Raw genomic sequence first — 18,777 nt, forward strand, 5'->3', positions numbered from 1 at the left:
AGTTAATACCCCTTTTAACTGTCCTGACAAAGATGTTACTCAAGTTACACATACCATCTTCTCAAGTAGGAACATAAACATTTTAACCTTTAAAAAACAGTATATTTTTCTTCACACTTTACATTCTTAAGTCTTGTATTTGGAGATCAATTTCCTGTTCAGCTCTAGTCTTCATCAGAAATGATTGAAAATACCTTATTTCATTTAATGTCCATTTCTTCCCCCCCCCCCCGAAAGATATTGCTTAATTTTGCTGGATAATTGATTTTTGGTTAATCCAAGCTCCTTGCCTCTCAGAATATAATATTCTAGCTCCTCTAATCGTTTAATGTGGAAGCTGCTAAATTTTGGGTAATCCTGACTGTTGCTCCTAGATATCTAAATTGTCTCTTTCTATATATGTGCCAAAATGTTTGTGGCAGCTCTTTTTGTTGTAGCTAGAAACTGGAAGATGAATGGATGTCCATCAGTTGGAGAATGGTTGGGTAAATTGTGGCATATGAAGGTTATGGAATATTATTGCTCTGTAAGAAATGACCAGCAGGAGGAATACAGAGAGGCTTGGAGAGACTTAAATCAACTGATGCTGAGTGAAATGAGCAGAACCAGAAGATCACTGTACACTTCAACAACAATACTGTATGAGGATGTATTCTGATGGAGGTGGAAATCTTCAACATAAAGAAGATCCAACTCACTTCCAGTTGATCAATGATGGACAGAGGTAGCTACACCCAGAGAAGAAACACTGGGAAGTGAATGTAAATTGTTAGCACTAATATCTGTCTGCCCAGGTTGCATGTACCTTCGGATTCTAATGTTTATTGTACAACAAGAAAATGATATTCACACACATGTATTGTACCTAGACTATATTGTAACACATGTAAAATGTATGGGATTGCCTGTCATCGGGGGGAGGGAATAGAGGGAGGGGGGGATAATTTGGAAAAATGAATACAAGGGATAATATTATAAAAATATATATATAATAAAAAATTTTAAAAAATTGTCTCTTTCTGGTTGCTTGAAAGTGTATATATATATATATATATATATATATATATATATATATATATATATATATATATATATTTTTTTTTGATCTGATTATTCTGGAATTTAGCTACTATATTCCTTGGCGTTTTCATTTGGGGATTACTTTCAGGAGGTGATTGGTGGATGCTTTCAATGACTTTTTATCCTCAGGTTCTAAGATACCAGGGCAGATATGATAATTTCTTGAAAGATATTGCCTAGGCTCATTGTGGTTTTCAGGTAATCTACTAATTCTTAGACTGTCTCCCCTGGATCTATTTTTCCATGTCAGCTGTTTTTCCAATAAGGAATTTTACATTTTATTCTAATTTTTAATTTTTTAAAAATTTGACTGATTCTTGATCTCATTGAGTCATTTCCTCCTATTTCTCTAATTCTAATTTTTAGTGAATTATTTTCTTCAGTTAGCTTTTCTATCTCTTTTGCATTTGGCCAATTGTACTTTTAAAGGAGTTGCTTAATGGATTTTTCTCCCTATTTTACCAATTCTATTTTTTTAAGGTGGTGTTTTCTTCAGGCAAGCTGGTGTCTTCCCCCCCAAAAAAACTTTTATAACCCTCCTGCATAGCTCTCATTACTTTCCCCCATTTTTCTTCTCTCTACTAAGATCCTTTTAGAACTCTTCAATGAGAGACTTTTGAGCTAGAGACCAGTTCACATAGTCATTTGAGGCTTTACCTGAAGGCTTTCGCTGTCTTCTGGGTTTGTATTCTGATCTTCCCTATCTCCACAGTAGCTCTCTATAGTCAGAGATTTTTTTGCTTATTTTTAAAGGTTGAGATCTGTTCCTAGGACACAGAAAAGATTACCCCAAGCTTCTTTTGCAGGGCAACAGGGGCTTCTAATCTAGTCCACTAGGGCCAGTAGTTGGGTGATAAGCTTTCCCAGCATGCTGGGTGAGCTTGGTCTAGTCCTCCCTGTTGTGCTAGGATTCAGGGGCTCACAATTTGTCTTCTGTACTTGCTTTGAAGGTTTCATAGCTGGTCTGCTGATTCAGTGGCCTTTTGAATAAGGAAAAAGTACCCAATGCTGCTGTATTTTGGCTAAGAACCTCTTGCTAGATTCCCTATGCTAAGCTTCCTTGTGCTGTGCCTGCAATGAGACCACATCTTCCCAGCCCAATTGAGACAGATCTTTCCTGAAGTACTTCCAAGATATCTTCAGCTAGAAAATTATTACACACCAAATACTTGTGGGTTTTATCACTCTAAAATCTATTGAGAGGCTTGATTTAGTGTTAATTCCCAGAAAAGCTGGAGAGAGCTCAGGCAATGTACTATTTACTCTTCACCATCTTGGCTTTACATTCCATAATAGACTCTTAATTAGTCTTCTCGAATCTAATTTCTCTCTTATCTAATTTATTATCCACAACTGCAAATTAAGTGCTACTTCCTGCAAGAGGATTTCAGTAGTTACTACAATTATACCTCCATCTCTCCTTTTCCCTTTCTTCAGCCCTCCCTTGTTTCCTTCCTTCAATTGGAACTGTGAATTCCTCGATGTATGCAAAGTTCTTTTTCCAATGTAATTGATGAGCTCAATCAAATGCTTAGGGCTATTTGTAGGTAAACTATCACAAGGCTAGTATACATAGGTAGTGAGATTTAAAATCAGATTTTCCTTTTTCTAAGGTTGGTTCTTTATTTACACTCTGTGTGTTTCAAGTAGATTTTGCTTATTTATATATGAAAATGTTATATCCACCCAGTAGAATGTAAGCTCTTTGAATAGAGAAAATATTATGTGTAAGCCCCAACTGCCTAGTGTCTTTTTTGGATCAGAGTGGGGGGGATTCAGGCCTGTGTTTTCATCAGTGTAGATAACTTCCACTGAGGAATCCAACTGTGTCCTAGAAACTGTTTTACAACTTAGGATCTTAAGGAGCTGTATTAAAATAGTATATCATAGTGGCTAGAAAGTCATTTTAAAAATCAGTTCCAATGGTTGTTCCTCTAGCATATGCTGGTAATGTGGCAAATAGGTATGTCAAGAATTTTTCCATGCCAAAGCTGGATTAAGCATTGGATTCAGGGTGAAGAATATCTGACTTCAAATTCCATTTTAGATTCATATAACTTATGTAACTGTGGATCACTCAGCCTCTTTCAGGATCAGAGATCTCATTTGTAAAATGTAGATAATAATAATATCCCCCTCACTGAGTTATTGTAAAGATTAAATGTGATACTATTTTACAATATTTATAAAGTGCTTTACAAAACCTTAAAATGTTTATATAGAATTTTAAATCAATGGAGTCAACTCAATTACAAACAATGGAGGAGGAGATAGTGATGTTATTGTTGTTTGTTTCCTTCATGCTTGACTCTTCATGATCCCATTTGAAGTTTTCTGGGCAAAGATACTAATGGAGTGGATTGGCAATTTTTTTTCTAGTTCATTTACAGATAAAAAATTAAGGCAAACAGGTTTAAATAAGTGAGTCATCCATGGTCACAAGCTGGGAAGTATCTTGAGACCAGATTTGAATTCAGGAAGATGAGTCTTCCTGACTCCAGACTAGGAGCTTTACCCACTAAGTTTTCCTAGTAAGTGACTGAAAACCAAAAATTAACATTATCTTGTTGAATTTTATTTTTTATTTAGTTAATATTTTCCAGGGCAGCTAGTGGCACAGCACCAGCCCTGAAGTCAGAAGGACCTGGGTTCAAATTTGACCTCAGACACTTAACACTTCCTAGCTGTTGTGATCTTGGGCAACTCATTTAACCTTAATTGCATCAGGAAAAAAAAATTAAAAAATGAATTGCCAATTGCATTTTAACCTAAATCAGGTTGTAAGTTTTATGGGTGGTAAGTTTGAAAGCTCTGCTTGTAGACATGCATATATTATCTCCATAGAATCTCATGTAAATTATTGTAAAGGGCTAGAACTGAGCAATGCACTTGGATAATGAAGCACATGAGACTAATTGTCAATTGGACAGTTCCCTATTAACTTGTTTGAAGGTTGACCCTCCCCAGCTGTTCTGTGTTGATTTGATTGGTGGGACAAAGAGGGGGAAGTGATATGTGGGAGGACTGGGAGGAGGAAGAGGAATTGAGACATAGAGGCTGAGTCAGTCTCTCAGGGCATTTGAGGGAGGAAGGTATGTGTGAGAGGTTGCTAGGCCTAAACCCCTGACCTTGACCGTAAAAGATCAAGAATAAAGACATTTAGTGATCCTGACTCCAGCTGATTTCTGGGAAGACAGAGTTCCAGCAAATTATATTTGAGATTCTGCTCAAGCACTACCTTCATGAAGCCTTTGCTTATCCTCCAATAATGAAAGTCCTTCCTTCTTAAGAACCTTGCATCTATTTTGTATTTATTCTTTATTGTCTCATAATTTGCCTTTGTAACTCCCTCTGCTATCATGTAACACCTAGAATATAATAGGCACTTTATAAATGTTTGCTGATTGATTGCAGGTAGATATTATAGGTATTATTTCCATTTTATAGACAAGGAAATTGAGATTCAAATGAATGAAATTACTTAAACATGAGTGATATACTATAAACCTAGTACATATCAGAATCAAGATTCTAAGCCTGGTTCCCAATTGCCAAAATCAAGCACTATAGTCATGCTCTTTCTCAGACACTTAATTTGACTTCATTATCAATTTCTCAATTATGGAAGTGAATTAGTACATGTACTATAAGATTTATTGAGGCAAATTCTGAATATTTCCCCTTTATCTGTAGAAACACAATGAGAAGCAGATTTTACACACACACACACACACACACACACACACACACACACCCTTCAATGTTTTATTTTACAGAATTTATTCCCTAAACTTTCAAAAACCAGTAGAAATTTGGGAAAAGAATGTAGGTTATATAAATTTCTTTAGAACTAGAATTTATATTGTGTATGAAGGTTTGCAAAACACTTTCCATCTGTTAATTTGATCCCCACAACACTCCTGGGAGGTAAGTGATATTAGTAAGTTATATTATTATTCCAATGTTACATATGAGAAAATTGAGGAAGAGGAGTTAAATGGATCCTGGGATCATACTATGTAGCCAGTAAGTATCTGACTCAGGATCTGAACTCCAATACTTTGCAGCAGTCCACCTAGCTGCCTAACAATCGTGGAATTTTAAGATTATAAATATAAATCTTGTTTTTAAATCCATTGTCCTATCCAAATTTATTCAGTCATATATTGTTAGGGATGTCCAAAGAGAGAAGAAAAAAAAGTTTAGGGATATTGGTGTTTCCCCCTCTTTAACTCCATCTAAGACACTTTGCTAAAAGTGTAGATATCATAATCAAAACCTAAGTTCAACTACTTTTTGTACACTGAAGTTAAGCAACAATTTAACTTTTATTGAGACTGCTGCAAAACAGTTCAACTTAAAGTTTTGTTTTCTTATTAGAAAATAAATTTTATTATATTGTGTAAACAGCACACAACATTTATCAACATTTTAAAATGTGATCTCTATTAAAGAGTTGATACTGAATTATCAATTTCCAAAGCTTTACTTATTGTTAGAACTATAGCCATAAAAGAGGACACATACAACGTCCTTTAAAAGTAGATTCCCTTTTTTAACAAAAGAAGCAAATCAAGTAAAAAAAAAAAAAAAAAAAAAAAAAAAAAAAAAAAACCATTAAACTGATTATCATTGCAATATTCAAGTTTAATGGGTCAATAATTTTCTGGGCAATAGTCTGTTGCACATACAAAAAAGAAAAAAGAAAAAGAAAGAAAGGCAAAGAGTTTCTTTGAAAAATGAATTTTTAAATTTCAGCTCAATACTATTTTGTACCTTTTTGAAGTTTGGCTCCTCCATTATAGAATTTTTGACGGTTTCACTGTGGTCCTCTAATGACTTCATCAAAAAAGAAATAACCATATGACAGAGTAAAGGAAAGATGTAACATGCAAAATTACTGGGAATATTTTTTAAAAATCTAAGTTTACTTTACCAAAACAGAAAAATCAAAATTCTTTGCAACTAGTTACTACTAAAAATAATTACCAATACTTAAGTATCATTAAAATTCTTCAAAACTGAAGAATTTCTCATTAAAAACAATTATTTTACACCTTAAATTATTTCACTCATTTAATTAATAGGTTCTATTTCCAGAAATACTGCTTCATGTGTAAGTTAATTTACATATACAGTAAACTCTCATGAAGGGAGTTCTGACTAATACAGTGACTTCTTCTCCCTGATGCTTCTCTGGCCTTTTACTGTCTGTGGTTGATTTGGAGGCATATTCTAATTGTTTAAATGATGATTACAGGTTGTTATTGAGATTCCCTCCCTAATGTTTTTGGAAGAAACGCAAAATTACTGAAAAGGAAGAGCTTTGAAGATAAATGAATTTGAAGTGATTTACATGGAACTCAAATACCTCCAAATTTACCTCATACACAAAATTTATAATCTATACCCCCTCTTGGTTGGGAAGGCAATCTTTTATTCTTAGGAACAAAAAGAAAACATAATATATGGATTGAGCTCAATTAAAGTACCAGAATCATGAGAAAAAAGATGAAATAATTACCTTTGTTTTTTAAACAAAGCAAATGAAAAAGCAAAAAAATTATTTTCTACAACATATCTTAACCTATTCTCAATATTTCTATATAAAAAGTATTCAATGAATAAATATAAAGTCAATAATATACTAATATACCCCATATAACTGTGAAATTATGTTTCTATCTATGTAAAATTTTGGTAAAATATAAGTAGAATTTTACCATATTTATAAACATGCATTGTACCCATGTTTGCTTACTGATTTGTTTTGGTTCAATTGTTTTCAACTCTTTCATCTACCTTTCACAGATTTCTTAAGACAATATTGAATTTAATTGTGCTTATTCAGTAATTTCTATTTCTATTTCCAAAACCACTGCATCCTTTCAATTCTCAAGTCCACTATTTCAGAATAATATTACATTAAGAACAAGCTAAGTTACCTATGATTACACTTATGAAACCTTCAGGAGCAAAAGTGGCATAAATAGAATCATCAGAATAAAAGACAAAGAACAAAAGTTATAAAATAAGACAAATAAAACTATTTGTTAACTAGGAACACAAAGGCAAAATGTTGTCTTTTATACAAAAAAATTTTTAAATAAATTACAGTTGAAACCCTTATAAAAAACATCTTAGAAATTCAAGAAGCATACTTCTTAATAAGTAACTATACCACCTAATCAAAACTTGGAGAAGTATAAGAATACAATTATAAATAAAAATCCATTCCATAAAAATCAAGAAATCCCTAAACATACCTCCCAAACCTTGCACTCAGAAATTTTGGGAAACTGGGATCACAATTGTCCTCCCCCCTCACTTCCTTAAATATTCTTTGTTCATATTAGAGTCTAATTTTCCACTGATAATTTGCTTTACATGAAATGTTAAAACAAATTTAAAATCTTTAACTCAAAGCAACTTTCATGAAAACCAATAAATTTAAATTCTACCTCATTTAGGCACCTCTTCTTAGTAAATATATTTCTGATAAAAGTTTCTTGAATTTCATCCTGTTTCACCAAGTACTGCCAAAGCCTCTTCACTGACAGAGCCAGATGATGTTTAGATCTAAAGACAGGCAGATATAGTTAAATTAAAATGATCTTAATGCTATTTAACAAATCATTCTCTTAGCTTCAATAAAAGTAAAAAGTAAAAAGCAAAGCTCAATGAAATTGAGCTTAAAATTAAGTAAGAACAGCATAATACCTACCAAAGTTGCAAGGAAAAAAAATAAAATAAATTATAAAGGAGTAATAGAGGAAATAGGACATTGGCATCAACCCTCATAAACTGTGGCAGATTTATACACAAAAAAAACACGTGATTAATACCATGTAATTATTTGTTGAATTTATACAAAATAACTTTTATAAGTAAATAAAATTCCACAAAACTTAAGGATTACAAAAACACTAATTTCAAATAAACCAAACATTTAAATCAATCACCTTCTAAAAAAAGATATAGGTAATACAGCTCTTATTATTTGTGATAGATAAATTTATAAATGTAGAAAGTTGTAAACTGTTCTTTTCCTCTGTGAATTACAAAATTTAACAAATAGAACACAATATTGTCAGACAACAAATGTTAAGTACGTACTACAAGGTATGCCTTGTGCTAAGTACTAGTGATACATACACACACACACACACACACACACACACACACACTTGTCCTTTCCATAAAAAAACTTACATGGATGGAAAACAGGCAAATAACTAGTGTGTGTGTGTATATATATATATATATATAAACTAACTGGATGAGAATTTCAGAAGAAGACATTAGCATAGATTTTCTTCTAAAATGTTAATTGAACTCTACTGGAATGAAGGGAAATGAAGATGAAGAATATCATTGAGACAAATAAACCGATCAGCTTTAAAGGAAATACTTTATCATCTTCTCAAAGAGAAATTTCACAAGACTGTGATGGTCAATATTTGAACTATTTAGGCTACATTACACGTAAGCTATTAAAGAATAAAAATATACATATCTAATATTATAGATATACTAATGTCAAGGGACACTGAAAGTATTTGTTGTTTTCAGTCACGTCTAGCTCTCTGTGATCCCATTTGGGTTTTTCTTGGCAAAATTATTGGAGTGGTTTGCCATTCGTTTTTCCAGCTCACTTGACAGATAAGCACACTGAAGTAAACAGGGTTAAATGACTTTGCCAAAGTTACACAGCTAAGATCTATAGCTAGTTTTGAACTCAAGTCTTTCAAATAACAAACTTAACAATAGCTAGTAATTCCAGAAATTCAGTAGTTTTAGACCAGAAAATGGAATGGAAGAAAAAGACACAGGAAAAACCTTTCTTCTCAATAATAAAGTAAAAAATTCTTATAGGTTACCAAGATAATATTTATAAAAATACATACTTGAATGGGGTGTTCATAGGTTCAAGCAAGGCTTTGTGGCGAAGTATTGCTGGACCTCCTGACAAACTCTCCTCAGAAGTATGAATTGAAATATAATTTTGAGGTGGCCCACCATGTATTTCAAGTCTTCGGAGAAGGACTTGTTCCCAGCACTGAAGAGCTTTCAGAACTGCATGACATAGTGGTGAGCTAACTGGAAGTTCTAAATAGAAAAAAAAAGTAGCTCTACTTACACTTCAACTTTTAAAATTACTTCTTGACATTAAATGCATTAATTAATTAATTAATTAATGTATCATCTTCTTTTCTTCTAAAAATTGAAAGGCTTTAAAATATGCACTCCTTGATATTGTATTCAAAAATAAGAAGTAAACGTCTTATAAAAGGTACAAAAAAATAATCTAGCATTACAATCATGACTAACATTAGCAAAGGAAATCAAATCAAATTATGAGTTACAGATAAATTAGGATAGAGTAAGGGGAAAAAAGTTTTTTGTTTTTTTTTTCCTTGTGAAATAATTGTTGGTTTGCAAAATAGAATGAAGACCCTAGTCTTCTGGAGTCTTACATAAATTGCTTTCCCAGGTATCTATCAACTCAAGCTACTTCAAGATAAATTTTTATAAAATTGTATATTCCAAACCAGTGAGGATAATAAATCCCTGATAATCTTATTTACTTTATCCTTTCTTGTGACTTCTTCATGCCGTACTTTCCTGATTTTCCTCCTATCTTTCTAATTCCTCTCTTTCACTTATTTAATAGTTGTGATTATCAAGATTCTGATTTTGATCCTATTTATATTTTTCTCTTTAACCTAAATTATTTCTCCATCTTGCCTAGTACTTTGCAGAATGTTCTGTATTTATCAAGAATATAACATTTCTATAAATTGAAGTCATAAGTAATTAAACAGTAATTACTACATGAATATAAACAATATCAAAGGATCAAAAAATTTGGTAAAAAAAGTTTGCTAAGATGAATTTGAAAAAGTATTATTCTATTCAGTAGAAATACTCTAATCAATTCAAGTAATGATAGTAATAGATATTAAAGTATTTATTACCTGAAAGATCATGACCAGCAAATGGATAGAAAGTCTTCAAATTATGAAGCACCAACTGCACCATAGCCAATCTCATCAATGACCAACTAGAAATAATATCAGTGAATTATTTATATATCAATAAAATTTTCTCTTTTAGTTAAAACAGTGCTTGCCACCTTGCTCCTTCTAACACATTATTATCTCAGTCTTAATCTCTTCCCATCTATCTTGTTTTCAACCTTTCCTATGAAGGTTGAATTTTGTTAGCAGTAAAAAAAAAAAAAATGACTTTTAAACTAGGTTTAAGAATAAAGAATAAGTAAATTAGAACAAGAATAAATTAGAATATGTTAACTAGGAGAAAATGAAAGAGGCATCATTGCACAGTGAATAGAGAGGCATCCTTGGAGTAAAGACTACCTAGATTTAAATCTTGTCTTAAACATAGAGGTAATGTGACCTAGAGCAAGTCACTTAATACCTAAATAGCTTTGGTTAATTCTCTAAAAGAATTAAGTTGAAGAACAGTCTATGATCTACATTATTAGAGGGAGTTTCTATACCATGAGTTTCCTAATCAGTAAAATCACAGTTAATGGACAAAAAAAAAAAAAAAAAAAAAAAAAAAAAAAAAAAAAAAAAGTTCCCAAGGAAGAAAAAATTGTGATAATAAAAAATAAAAATACGTGATTCTTTCATGAAATATTTGTATTTAAAAGCAAAAAGAAAGGGGTCAAGGTCATAATATTAATAAAATAAAATAGCATTATTATAGCATTGACTCAAAAGATTGTTTCCGGAAATATAACTGTTAAATAAATATTCTGGAAATCAGTTATATTTGTACATATTAGAGGAAAATAATGTGGATATAAGTAAAAAAAAAAAAAAAAAAAACCCAAAATATTAAGGTTCATATATTGGTAAGTTATTTCTTGTAAACTATAAATCAGGAAGAGAATAAGACAGTCTTTGGTAAGTCCACAAAAGCAGCTTTAGGCATGTCATTGCAGAATTCATTTCGATATCTTATATCAAAATAATTCAGATAAGCACAGATTATAAAAAATAAAGCCTAAGTTCATAGATGTAGGAATGAAAGGAATCTCATATCAGTAAGTCCAATCTTATTATCTTACTGATGTCATTTTAGAGTATCTTTTGAAAATAATTCTAGGCATCATCAGGAAGGATTCTTTGCCTCCTTAATCTATCTATCTATCTATCTATCTATCTATCTATCTATCTATCTATATATATATATATGTCAAAAGATATATGTATTTTTCTTTCTTGTTTTCTTTTCTTGGCTTCAATGATACAACATTGTTCGGTTCTCCTTTTATGTTTCACTGAATTCATATCCCAGTAATTTCTTAATAATCATTAAAGATATATCTCTGAGGTTGGAATAAACCATAGAAATTCTAATTATTATCATATATGAATTTAAGTTTTTCATCTAATCTTTTCAATCTTGTGTTTATAAAATGTTTTAGTCCCTACTGCTTTAAGAATTTTTTTTATGAGACAGCTTTTAAAATGTAAAATTTTGGTTAAAGGCATACTTTATAATTGTATGGTGTAAAAAGGTTTATTTTCCTTTATCAAAATGTCCATTCAATGGAACTAGTTACTCACATGAGTTAAATAATTTCACTTCAGTTTTGTTATCTACAAAATGAGGGAGGTGGATAAATGATGTATAATGCCCCAAATTTTACAACTTTATTAAAATGCAGAGTTGATCATGGAATTATAGATTTAGAACCAGAAGGAAACTTTATCCATCCTAACTACTTCATTTCAGAAATAACAACCAACAAGAGTTTCAGAAAGATTAAATGAGTTAAAGATCATACAGGTAATAAGTGGTAAGGCTAGGATTTGAAACCAAGTTCTCTGACTATAAATTTAACATTCTGGCCATTGCATCTCTTTAAATCTTTCTTACATTATGTCCATTTTTGGTTACCATATGGGGGGTGAATATTGAAGACAGAATCTTTTCTGAAAATTCAAAGAACAAAAATAATGAGACAAAATTCATTCATAAAGGAAAGACTAAAGATCTTTTTATAATAGAAAAAGGTAAGTAAAACTTGTTTTGTGATTCAAAGGGCAGGGACTATTTTGTTTTTTATTTTGTCTTTCTATGTTGGTGTCTTGTGTAATACACATACTAGGCAAGTAAAAACAGATGATTTAGATTGGGATTTCTTAACTTTTGTGTCATAGACCCAAATCCACTATGTGAAATCCAAAGATCCCTTCTCAGAATAACATATCAATGGATTTAAAAAAAAAAAAAAGCAAAGCAAAACAGTTATATTGAAATATAGTCATCAACATAAAAAAAATTTTTTTTGAGACTTCTCAGATACCAAGGTTTATGTTTATACAAGGTTTATATAAGATCAAGGTTTATGGATATATCTCTCATCACTGGTTTGAGTACCATCACCATCCACTGGTGCACATCTGAATCTTTTCATAGACTTCCTATCCTTTGCAATTTCTATCTATGCCCTTTCCTTGTGGATCTAAAAGCTGTGGGATTCTAGGACCTTTAGCTCTCATCTTCAACACTGTGTGACTGCACAATGATAGTCACATAAGAATAATAGTTGCTTAATTTCATATGTTCCTGTGACCAAAAAAATACAATCAATCCTCTTTTGATGATTCTATGATGAATGATCAGAGATCCTAGATTTCTAAATCAGGACATTAGAATTCATCAAGTCTAGTGGACTCCAAAAATTTTTGATAGAATACCCAATTTAAAAAAAATTTGCTGATGTAACCCCAATATACATTTATTTATTAATTATTGTGATATGAAAGATATTGTGGAAGCAGAAATGACAAGATTTGGCAATTTAGTGTAGAGAGAAACTGAAAGAGAAAAAGAGAAACTGATAAAACAAAGTTTAAATTCAGATAAGAATGATATACTCTCAAAAAAAGAGAAATTTAGAAAAATAATGAATTTATAAGGTGAAAGTAATGAATTGTTTTAGACATATTAAGCCTGAGATGTCTTCAAGACATTCAGTTTAAATATCCAAAAAGCAACTGTGATATAAGCAGGGATGTACTAGTGTCAGCTTGTTTTGTTATTAATTCTACAATCTTTAAAAAGTGTTTCATGTGTAAATTGGGGAGTTGAAGAGTGATGTTAAACATTATCAGCATATTACTGGATGCAACATTGGAATTGAGTAGCAAAAATTGGGCTTAGTATATTAATCTACATAGGGAGAAAATTAAAACCACTGGGATGATGATGAAATCATCAAGTTAGAAAGTATGCAGAGGAAAGAAGGCCCAAGACAGAATCTTGGGGCAAACCCAAACTTAGGGTATGTGATGTAAATGATGACCAGTGATGGAAACTGGAGTAGTTAGAAAGGTAGCAAGAAAATTAAGGGAAAAAAATTCGAGTACAACCAAGAAAGAAGGATAGTCAACTTGGTTAAATGTTGCAAAAACATTTGTAAAGATGAAAACTTGAGAAAAGATGATCAATTTTGCAATTAAGAGATTATTAACTCTGTGGAGAGATTTTGGTTGAATGAAGAGTCAAAGAAAAAGAGTATTTTGAGAATGTAGTGGCCTTCCCTCCTATTTAAGCTCCTTGAGGACAAGAACTATTCCATTTTGTAATATTCATTCCAGCTCCCAGCACTGGACCTGGTTGATTGACTTATACTTTTATATATATCACTGATGTTTTAGTTGAGCAAAATAGCCTATTGATTTTCAAGATGCATAGCGAAATAAAATAAATATTGACCTTATAAATCAATTTACAAAGTGCTTCAAATGAATTATATCATTAGATCATCACAATAACTATGTTAAAAATATAATTTACATCTTATCTAAGTTTTTCTCTTGTCTTCTCCAAGTCTTACCCTGAAACCAGAGGATCTTAACATACAAATTACCCTAACTTCATTATTCTAGTAAATTCCTATTATCTACTAGCACCATCCCCCCCCAATCTTACTAACCTTGACATCTCTTCCAATTGTTCTACAACAATATTCAAAAACCCCTTTATCAGATTATACTCTTTTCATTCAACCTTTCCCTTCTCCCCATGACTCCTAACTATGTCCCAGTTTAGGCTCTCAACTCTCTTGTACTATAGCAAGTCTACTCATTGGTATTCGCCATTAAAATTCATTTTCCATTCGGTTGCCAAGGTGATTTTTCAGCTAGAAAACATTATTTTATACCTTTGTGGGTATTCTAAAATTTGTTTAGAGACATTATTTAAAAGAATTTGGAGCAGGCTGGGGGAAAGGTCAGGCCTTTAGTCCACTATCATGGCTCTGTCTTGCCAAGTGTAGAACTGATCAAGTCACTTCAAATCCCACTAAGCTTCAATAAACCCCAGTGGCTCCCTATTACCTCCCAGTTTTCTGTTTAGCATATGTAATTCTTTTTATTATTTATTCCTCTTCCTTTAATACATACAGATTCTATGATGCAGCCAAACTGGCCCACTTGCTATTCTTTGCATATGACACTCCATCTCCCACTGCCATATATTTTAACTGGCTATCTTCTTTGCCTGGAATGCTTCCCCTTCCTCCTTTCTACTTCTTTCAAGATCCAGTTCAAGTTCCACATTTGCAAGATGGCTTTCCTGATTCCCCAGCATCTTATTCCTTCCTTTTACAGAATACCTTTGAATTGCTTTCTCTCTATCTCTGTGTATTTCTGAATATATAACTTATATACTAGCTCCCTCATTAGAATACAATTGTGTTCTTGCCTTTCTTTCTACCTCTATTGCTCAGTATAATAACTGCCACATAATTAACATTTAAGAAATGCTTGCTGAGAAATGATTTGAGACTTAGGGAAGAAGTAGCAAAGTTGACAAGTGGCAAAATCAATATTAGAATTTAGAATTCTCTATTTACTCACAAAATGCTCTTTCTACAATATCATAATAAATAGAAATAAGTACTTTCTCATCATGTGGGTTTAAATTGGCCTTATCAATGACAGCATAAAAAATACTATATCACAAATTCAGAAGGCGTGCTTATCTTTGTTCTTACCTATCCCCAGAACCTAGTATCCCAAGCACCTATAGTCATTTTAAATTTATCCTTAGTCAGTAATTCTTCATTTATCTACTTATAAATATTCAGAACTCTATGATACTTAAACAAACAACCCCAGCTCCCCTCCAAGAAAATCAAAACTTTTGTTCTACCATCCCATTTAGAGGTTATATTCTTATTCTGTCCCTAGATCTACACAATCTATGTCTGCTCACTTTTCTTCCATTCACAAAAGAGTTTGTATTTATTTTGTTTTCCCTCCCTCTTTTCTTCTCTATCTCCCCCCTCACCATCCCTGCCATCTTGCTATAACCTTTATGTCCAGACTTCTTGAAAAAGGAGAATAAATATTTCCTCATGTTCAGTAGCCATTCAACTCATCAATCTCTTGCAATCTGGCTTCCTTCTCCTTTTTTTCTAAGAAAATTACCCACTCAGAGATTAATAAACTTTGCTCATTCTCCCAAATCCCAAAAACAGTTCTTTTCCTCTATGAAGTATTTTACCTGGTAACCATTTCTCTTTAAAAGTACTTAACCTTTCCTCATTATCCTCCTTCTAATAGTTCTTTTTCTATCTCTAATGGGCTTCTCTTCCTTTTCCTGAACACTTATACTTAAATGGGTTTTCCTCAATGTGTTGTCTTCTACCATCCTGAAATATAGTTGTGTACTCAAGAATGTAGTTAACTATTGTAGTTATTTGTGTATCTAAATTATGTTTCCCTCAAGATTCAACTATTGGATACATCTCCGGCCAACCCCAAGACTTTGCAGAAAGTATTTTAAATATTAAAGATACATAATATATTTTTACTGAACAAAATCCTGAACTCCATGGAAGCTGGTAGCACCTGAGTTTGCATCTCACTCTGTGCCTTAGCAAATTACACTACAATGCATATTAGGTACTTAATTAATACTTGATGATTTGACTTTTGTAGGAAGAGACAAATTCCAATAATAACACATGGATAGAAAAGTTGCATACAGTACCAACAGAGATTTAAAGTGGGAAGGATCACTCCTAGCTGAGGGAGATCAAAGAAGGCCTACTTAAATAAGTGGCAGCCAAGCTACCTATAAAGAAAGAAACCGTTTCAATAAGCACATTATATAGAGTAAGCTAATTTTAGATGGGAAGGTCTCTGTGTAAAAAGGCAGTATATTAAAGGGGCTGTGAATAATCTTATTTGACTGGGACACAGAGAGCACACATATATATCAGTATCATGGTCTTTGAGTACAAGAGATTATAGGGAAGAAGGAACAAATTTGTTTTGCTTAGCCATATAGAGAACCATGCAATGGCTGGAAGCCGCAAATGGGTAAATGTGGACCTGACAGAAGGAAAAATTTCTGAACAATATGAATTATCCAAAAGTAGAATGCATTGCCTTAGTAGGTTGCACTTTCCACTTCATATAAAACCTTGGTCACATACATGGTTGTGCTAGATAGTCTCCAATGGTCCTGAAATTTTGTGATTCTACACAAATAAACCCAGAGGTTAGTGCCATTGTGGTTAATTGAGCCCAACAGAATTATTGTTAAATAATACCTTCAAAAATCTCTAAGTAAGAACAATTGTTACTGATGTGAAAAAAGTATAAATACAAAGTAATAATGTATGGCTAAACATAGATGCTCAGTCTTAGCACACTGGCATCCAAAAGCTCTCACTACTGGTATCTGCTTAGTTTCAAGAGCATCACAAATCATAATTCTTTAATCACAAACATTTCTGTTGGATGTCTAACAAGACTGATCACTACTATAATCAGCTATGAGAGACTAAGCTTTGGAAGCCACAGAAAAGCACAGGTTGTTGATATACCAAAGACAATAACATTGATATACTGCGGCCTGGATGGATGGTTACTATTTGCTGTAAGACCTCCCAGGTTCCTGATGTTCTGCTTCAGCTTCAAAAAGTAGATATGTATTGGAACTTGATTATACAAGTCTGAATAATCTACCAGAACAATCTAATAGACATCTATATTACCTGAAGTGAATGGCCATAACTACAACTTTAACTAGATATCAGAAAGGAGCTCATTTCCTCAGGGTGCCCTTAAATGTAAGTCTAATATGTTTGTGCTTTATTTGATAAGGGGTACCACAAAGGTTTAAGAAATGCAAATGAGATCTATGCATTATGAAGTTTGCATTGTGAAGAATAGATTGGAGATGAAGGAGACTATCAGCAGAGGAACTAGGTAAGAGATAACTGTAACAAAAAGTAGACTGAGTGATGGCAATTTATTCAAGGAATATCACAGAAATCAATACTAAGGAAGGTCAAATTTTGGAGCTGGGCCCAAGATAAGGAGAAAGATAAATTCAATTTGGGAAATGTTGATTTTGAGGTATTGATATAGAGATATCTAGCATCTAGATAGAAATGTGAAAATGAAGCTCAGGATACGTCTGCTCTGGATTTATAGATAAATCATTTGCATAGAAACAATAACAAAACTATGGGAATGAAAAAGTTTACCACTGAGAGAAAGCCCACATTTAGTAAATAGAGAAAAAGCAAAAATGACACAGGAAGGAAAACAGTCAAGATCTGAGTTTCTCAATCTCTAAGAATTAAATAAATATCAAAAAGATATGGTCAATAGTGTAAGATCTTGGGGAGAAGATCAAGGAGAAAGTCCTTAATAATCCCTTAATAAGGGTTGCCATATAGGTTTCTAAAGGCTAGACAGGGCAGTTTCATTAGAATGTGTAATAGAGGATAAAGGGCAAATTACCAGGAACTGAAGGCCTAAATGTTGGAAAGTAAAGGCAGAAATATAAACTAGCTAGTTTTCCTACAATGTTCTATAAAGAATAAAAAGCTTACATAAATGATCAAGTATTGAAATTCTTTAGAAATAAAAATGTCTCAAAGAAACTTAAAAATACATATTTTATACCTGTATGAATTTGAATTAGCATGCTCTTGGAGTTGATAATCTGAAGTTAAAACATCTTCATCACCATCCTCATTCTCATCATCACCACTTTCCTGACTCTCTTCTGAATCATATTCTGCTCTACTTTGGGAAGGTGGTAAAAAAGGCTAAAATAAAATTTTATACAATTCATAATCCAAACATGTTAACCAAGGCATCCAAATATATATCCAAACAGTTGTATTTCATTTTATTTTAAAAACATTTTTGTAGGCACTTCTAATGATAGCATTCAAAGGACATTCTAAGCAACAAAAGGAGCAGAAAGACATCTGTGAAACCTATTGAAATGGAGAAATTGGTGGTATAAGACCACTGATGATATGGAACTAGGCAACATCAGTACATACTGTCTGGCATATAAAAACAACAAATACTTGTTGCTACACTATTCTTTGCGTTTTGTCACAGTAATGTAACAAACAATTTATTTGTCTCCAAAACATTACCACAGTGGCCTTTTCCTGGGTTCTTTTTTTATGATCTTCCCATCCATCTCCTCACTTTAATACTATATTTCCTCTGCCATTTGTTGTTAAACATTTCAAAAAGACCATCTACTCTAGACCCTCCACTTTCTTTTCATTCGCTGATGGTTCAAATATTCACCTATCCTGACCCATTCAAATATTCACTTATCCTGACCCATCCTCTTTGCTGACCTCCAATCTTGCATCTCCAAATG

At 32.4% G+C, this 18,777-nt stretch overlaps 1 protein-coding gene across 7 annotated transcripts in view; it reads right to left on the reverse strand.

The window, feature by feature from the left end:
• Positions 1 to 18,777, reverse strand: part of DMXL1 (Dmx like 1) — a 140,481-nt gene that overhangs the window by 31,308 nt on the left and 90,396 nt on the right. For 4 of the 7 annotated variants that reach the window (XM_074281529.1, XM_074281526.1, XM_074281525.1 and 1 more), the window contains 5 exons: positions 18,054 to 18,199; positions 10,059 to 10,144; positions 8,988 to 9,189; positions 7,542 to 7,659; positions 5,857 to 5,919 (listed from right to left, as the gene is read on the reverse strand). In XM_074281529.1, coding sequence (XP_074137630.1) covers positions 5,857 to 5,919; positions 7,542 to 7,659; positions 8,988 to 9,189; positions 10,059 to 10,144; positions 18,054 to 18,199 — 615 coding nt within the window. The remainder of the gene's footprint in view (positions 1 to 5,856; positions 5,920 to 7,541; positions 7,660 to 8,987; positions 9,190 to 10,058; positions 10,145 to 18,053; positions 18,200 to 18,777) is intronic. The other 3 variants (XM_074281528.1, XM_074281527.1, XM_074281531.1) reach the window with 1 other exon arrangement.

This window comes from Sminthopsis crassicaudata, chromosome 1, assembly GCF_048593235.1.
Source record: "Sminthopsis crassicaudata isolate SCR6 chromosome 1, ASM4859323v1, whole genome shotgun sequence".
Classification (NCBI taxonomy): Eukaryota; Metazoa; Chordata; class Mammalia; order Dasyuromorphia; family Dasyuridae; genus Sminthopsis; species Sminthopsis crassicaudata.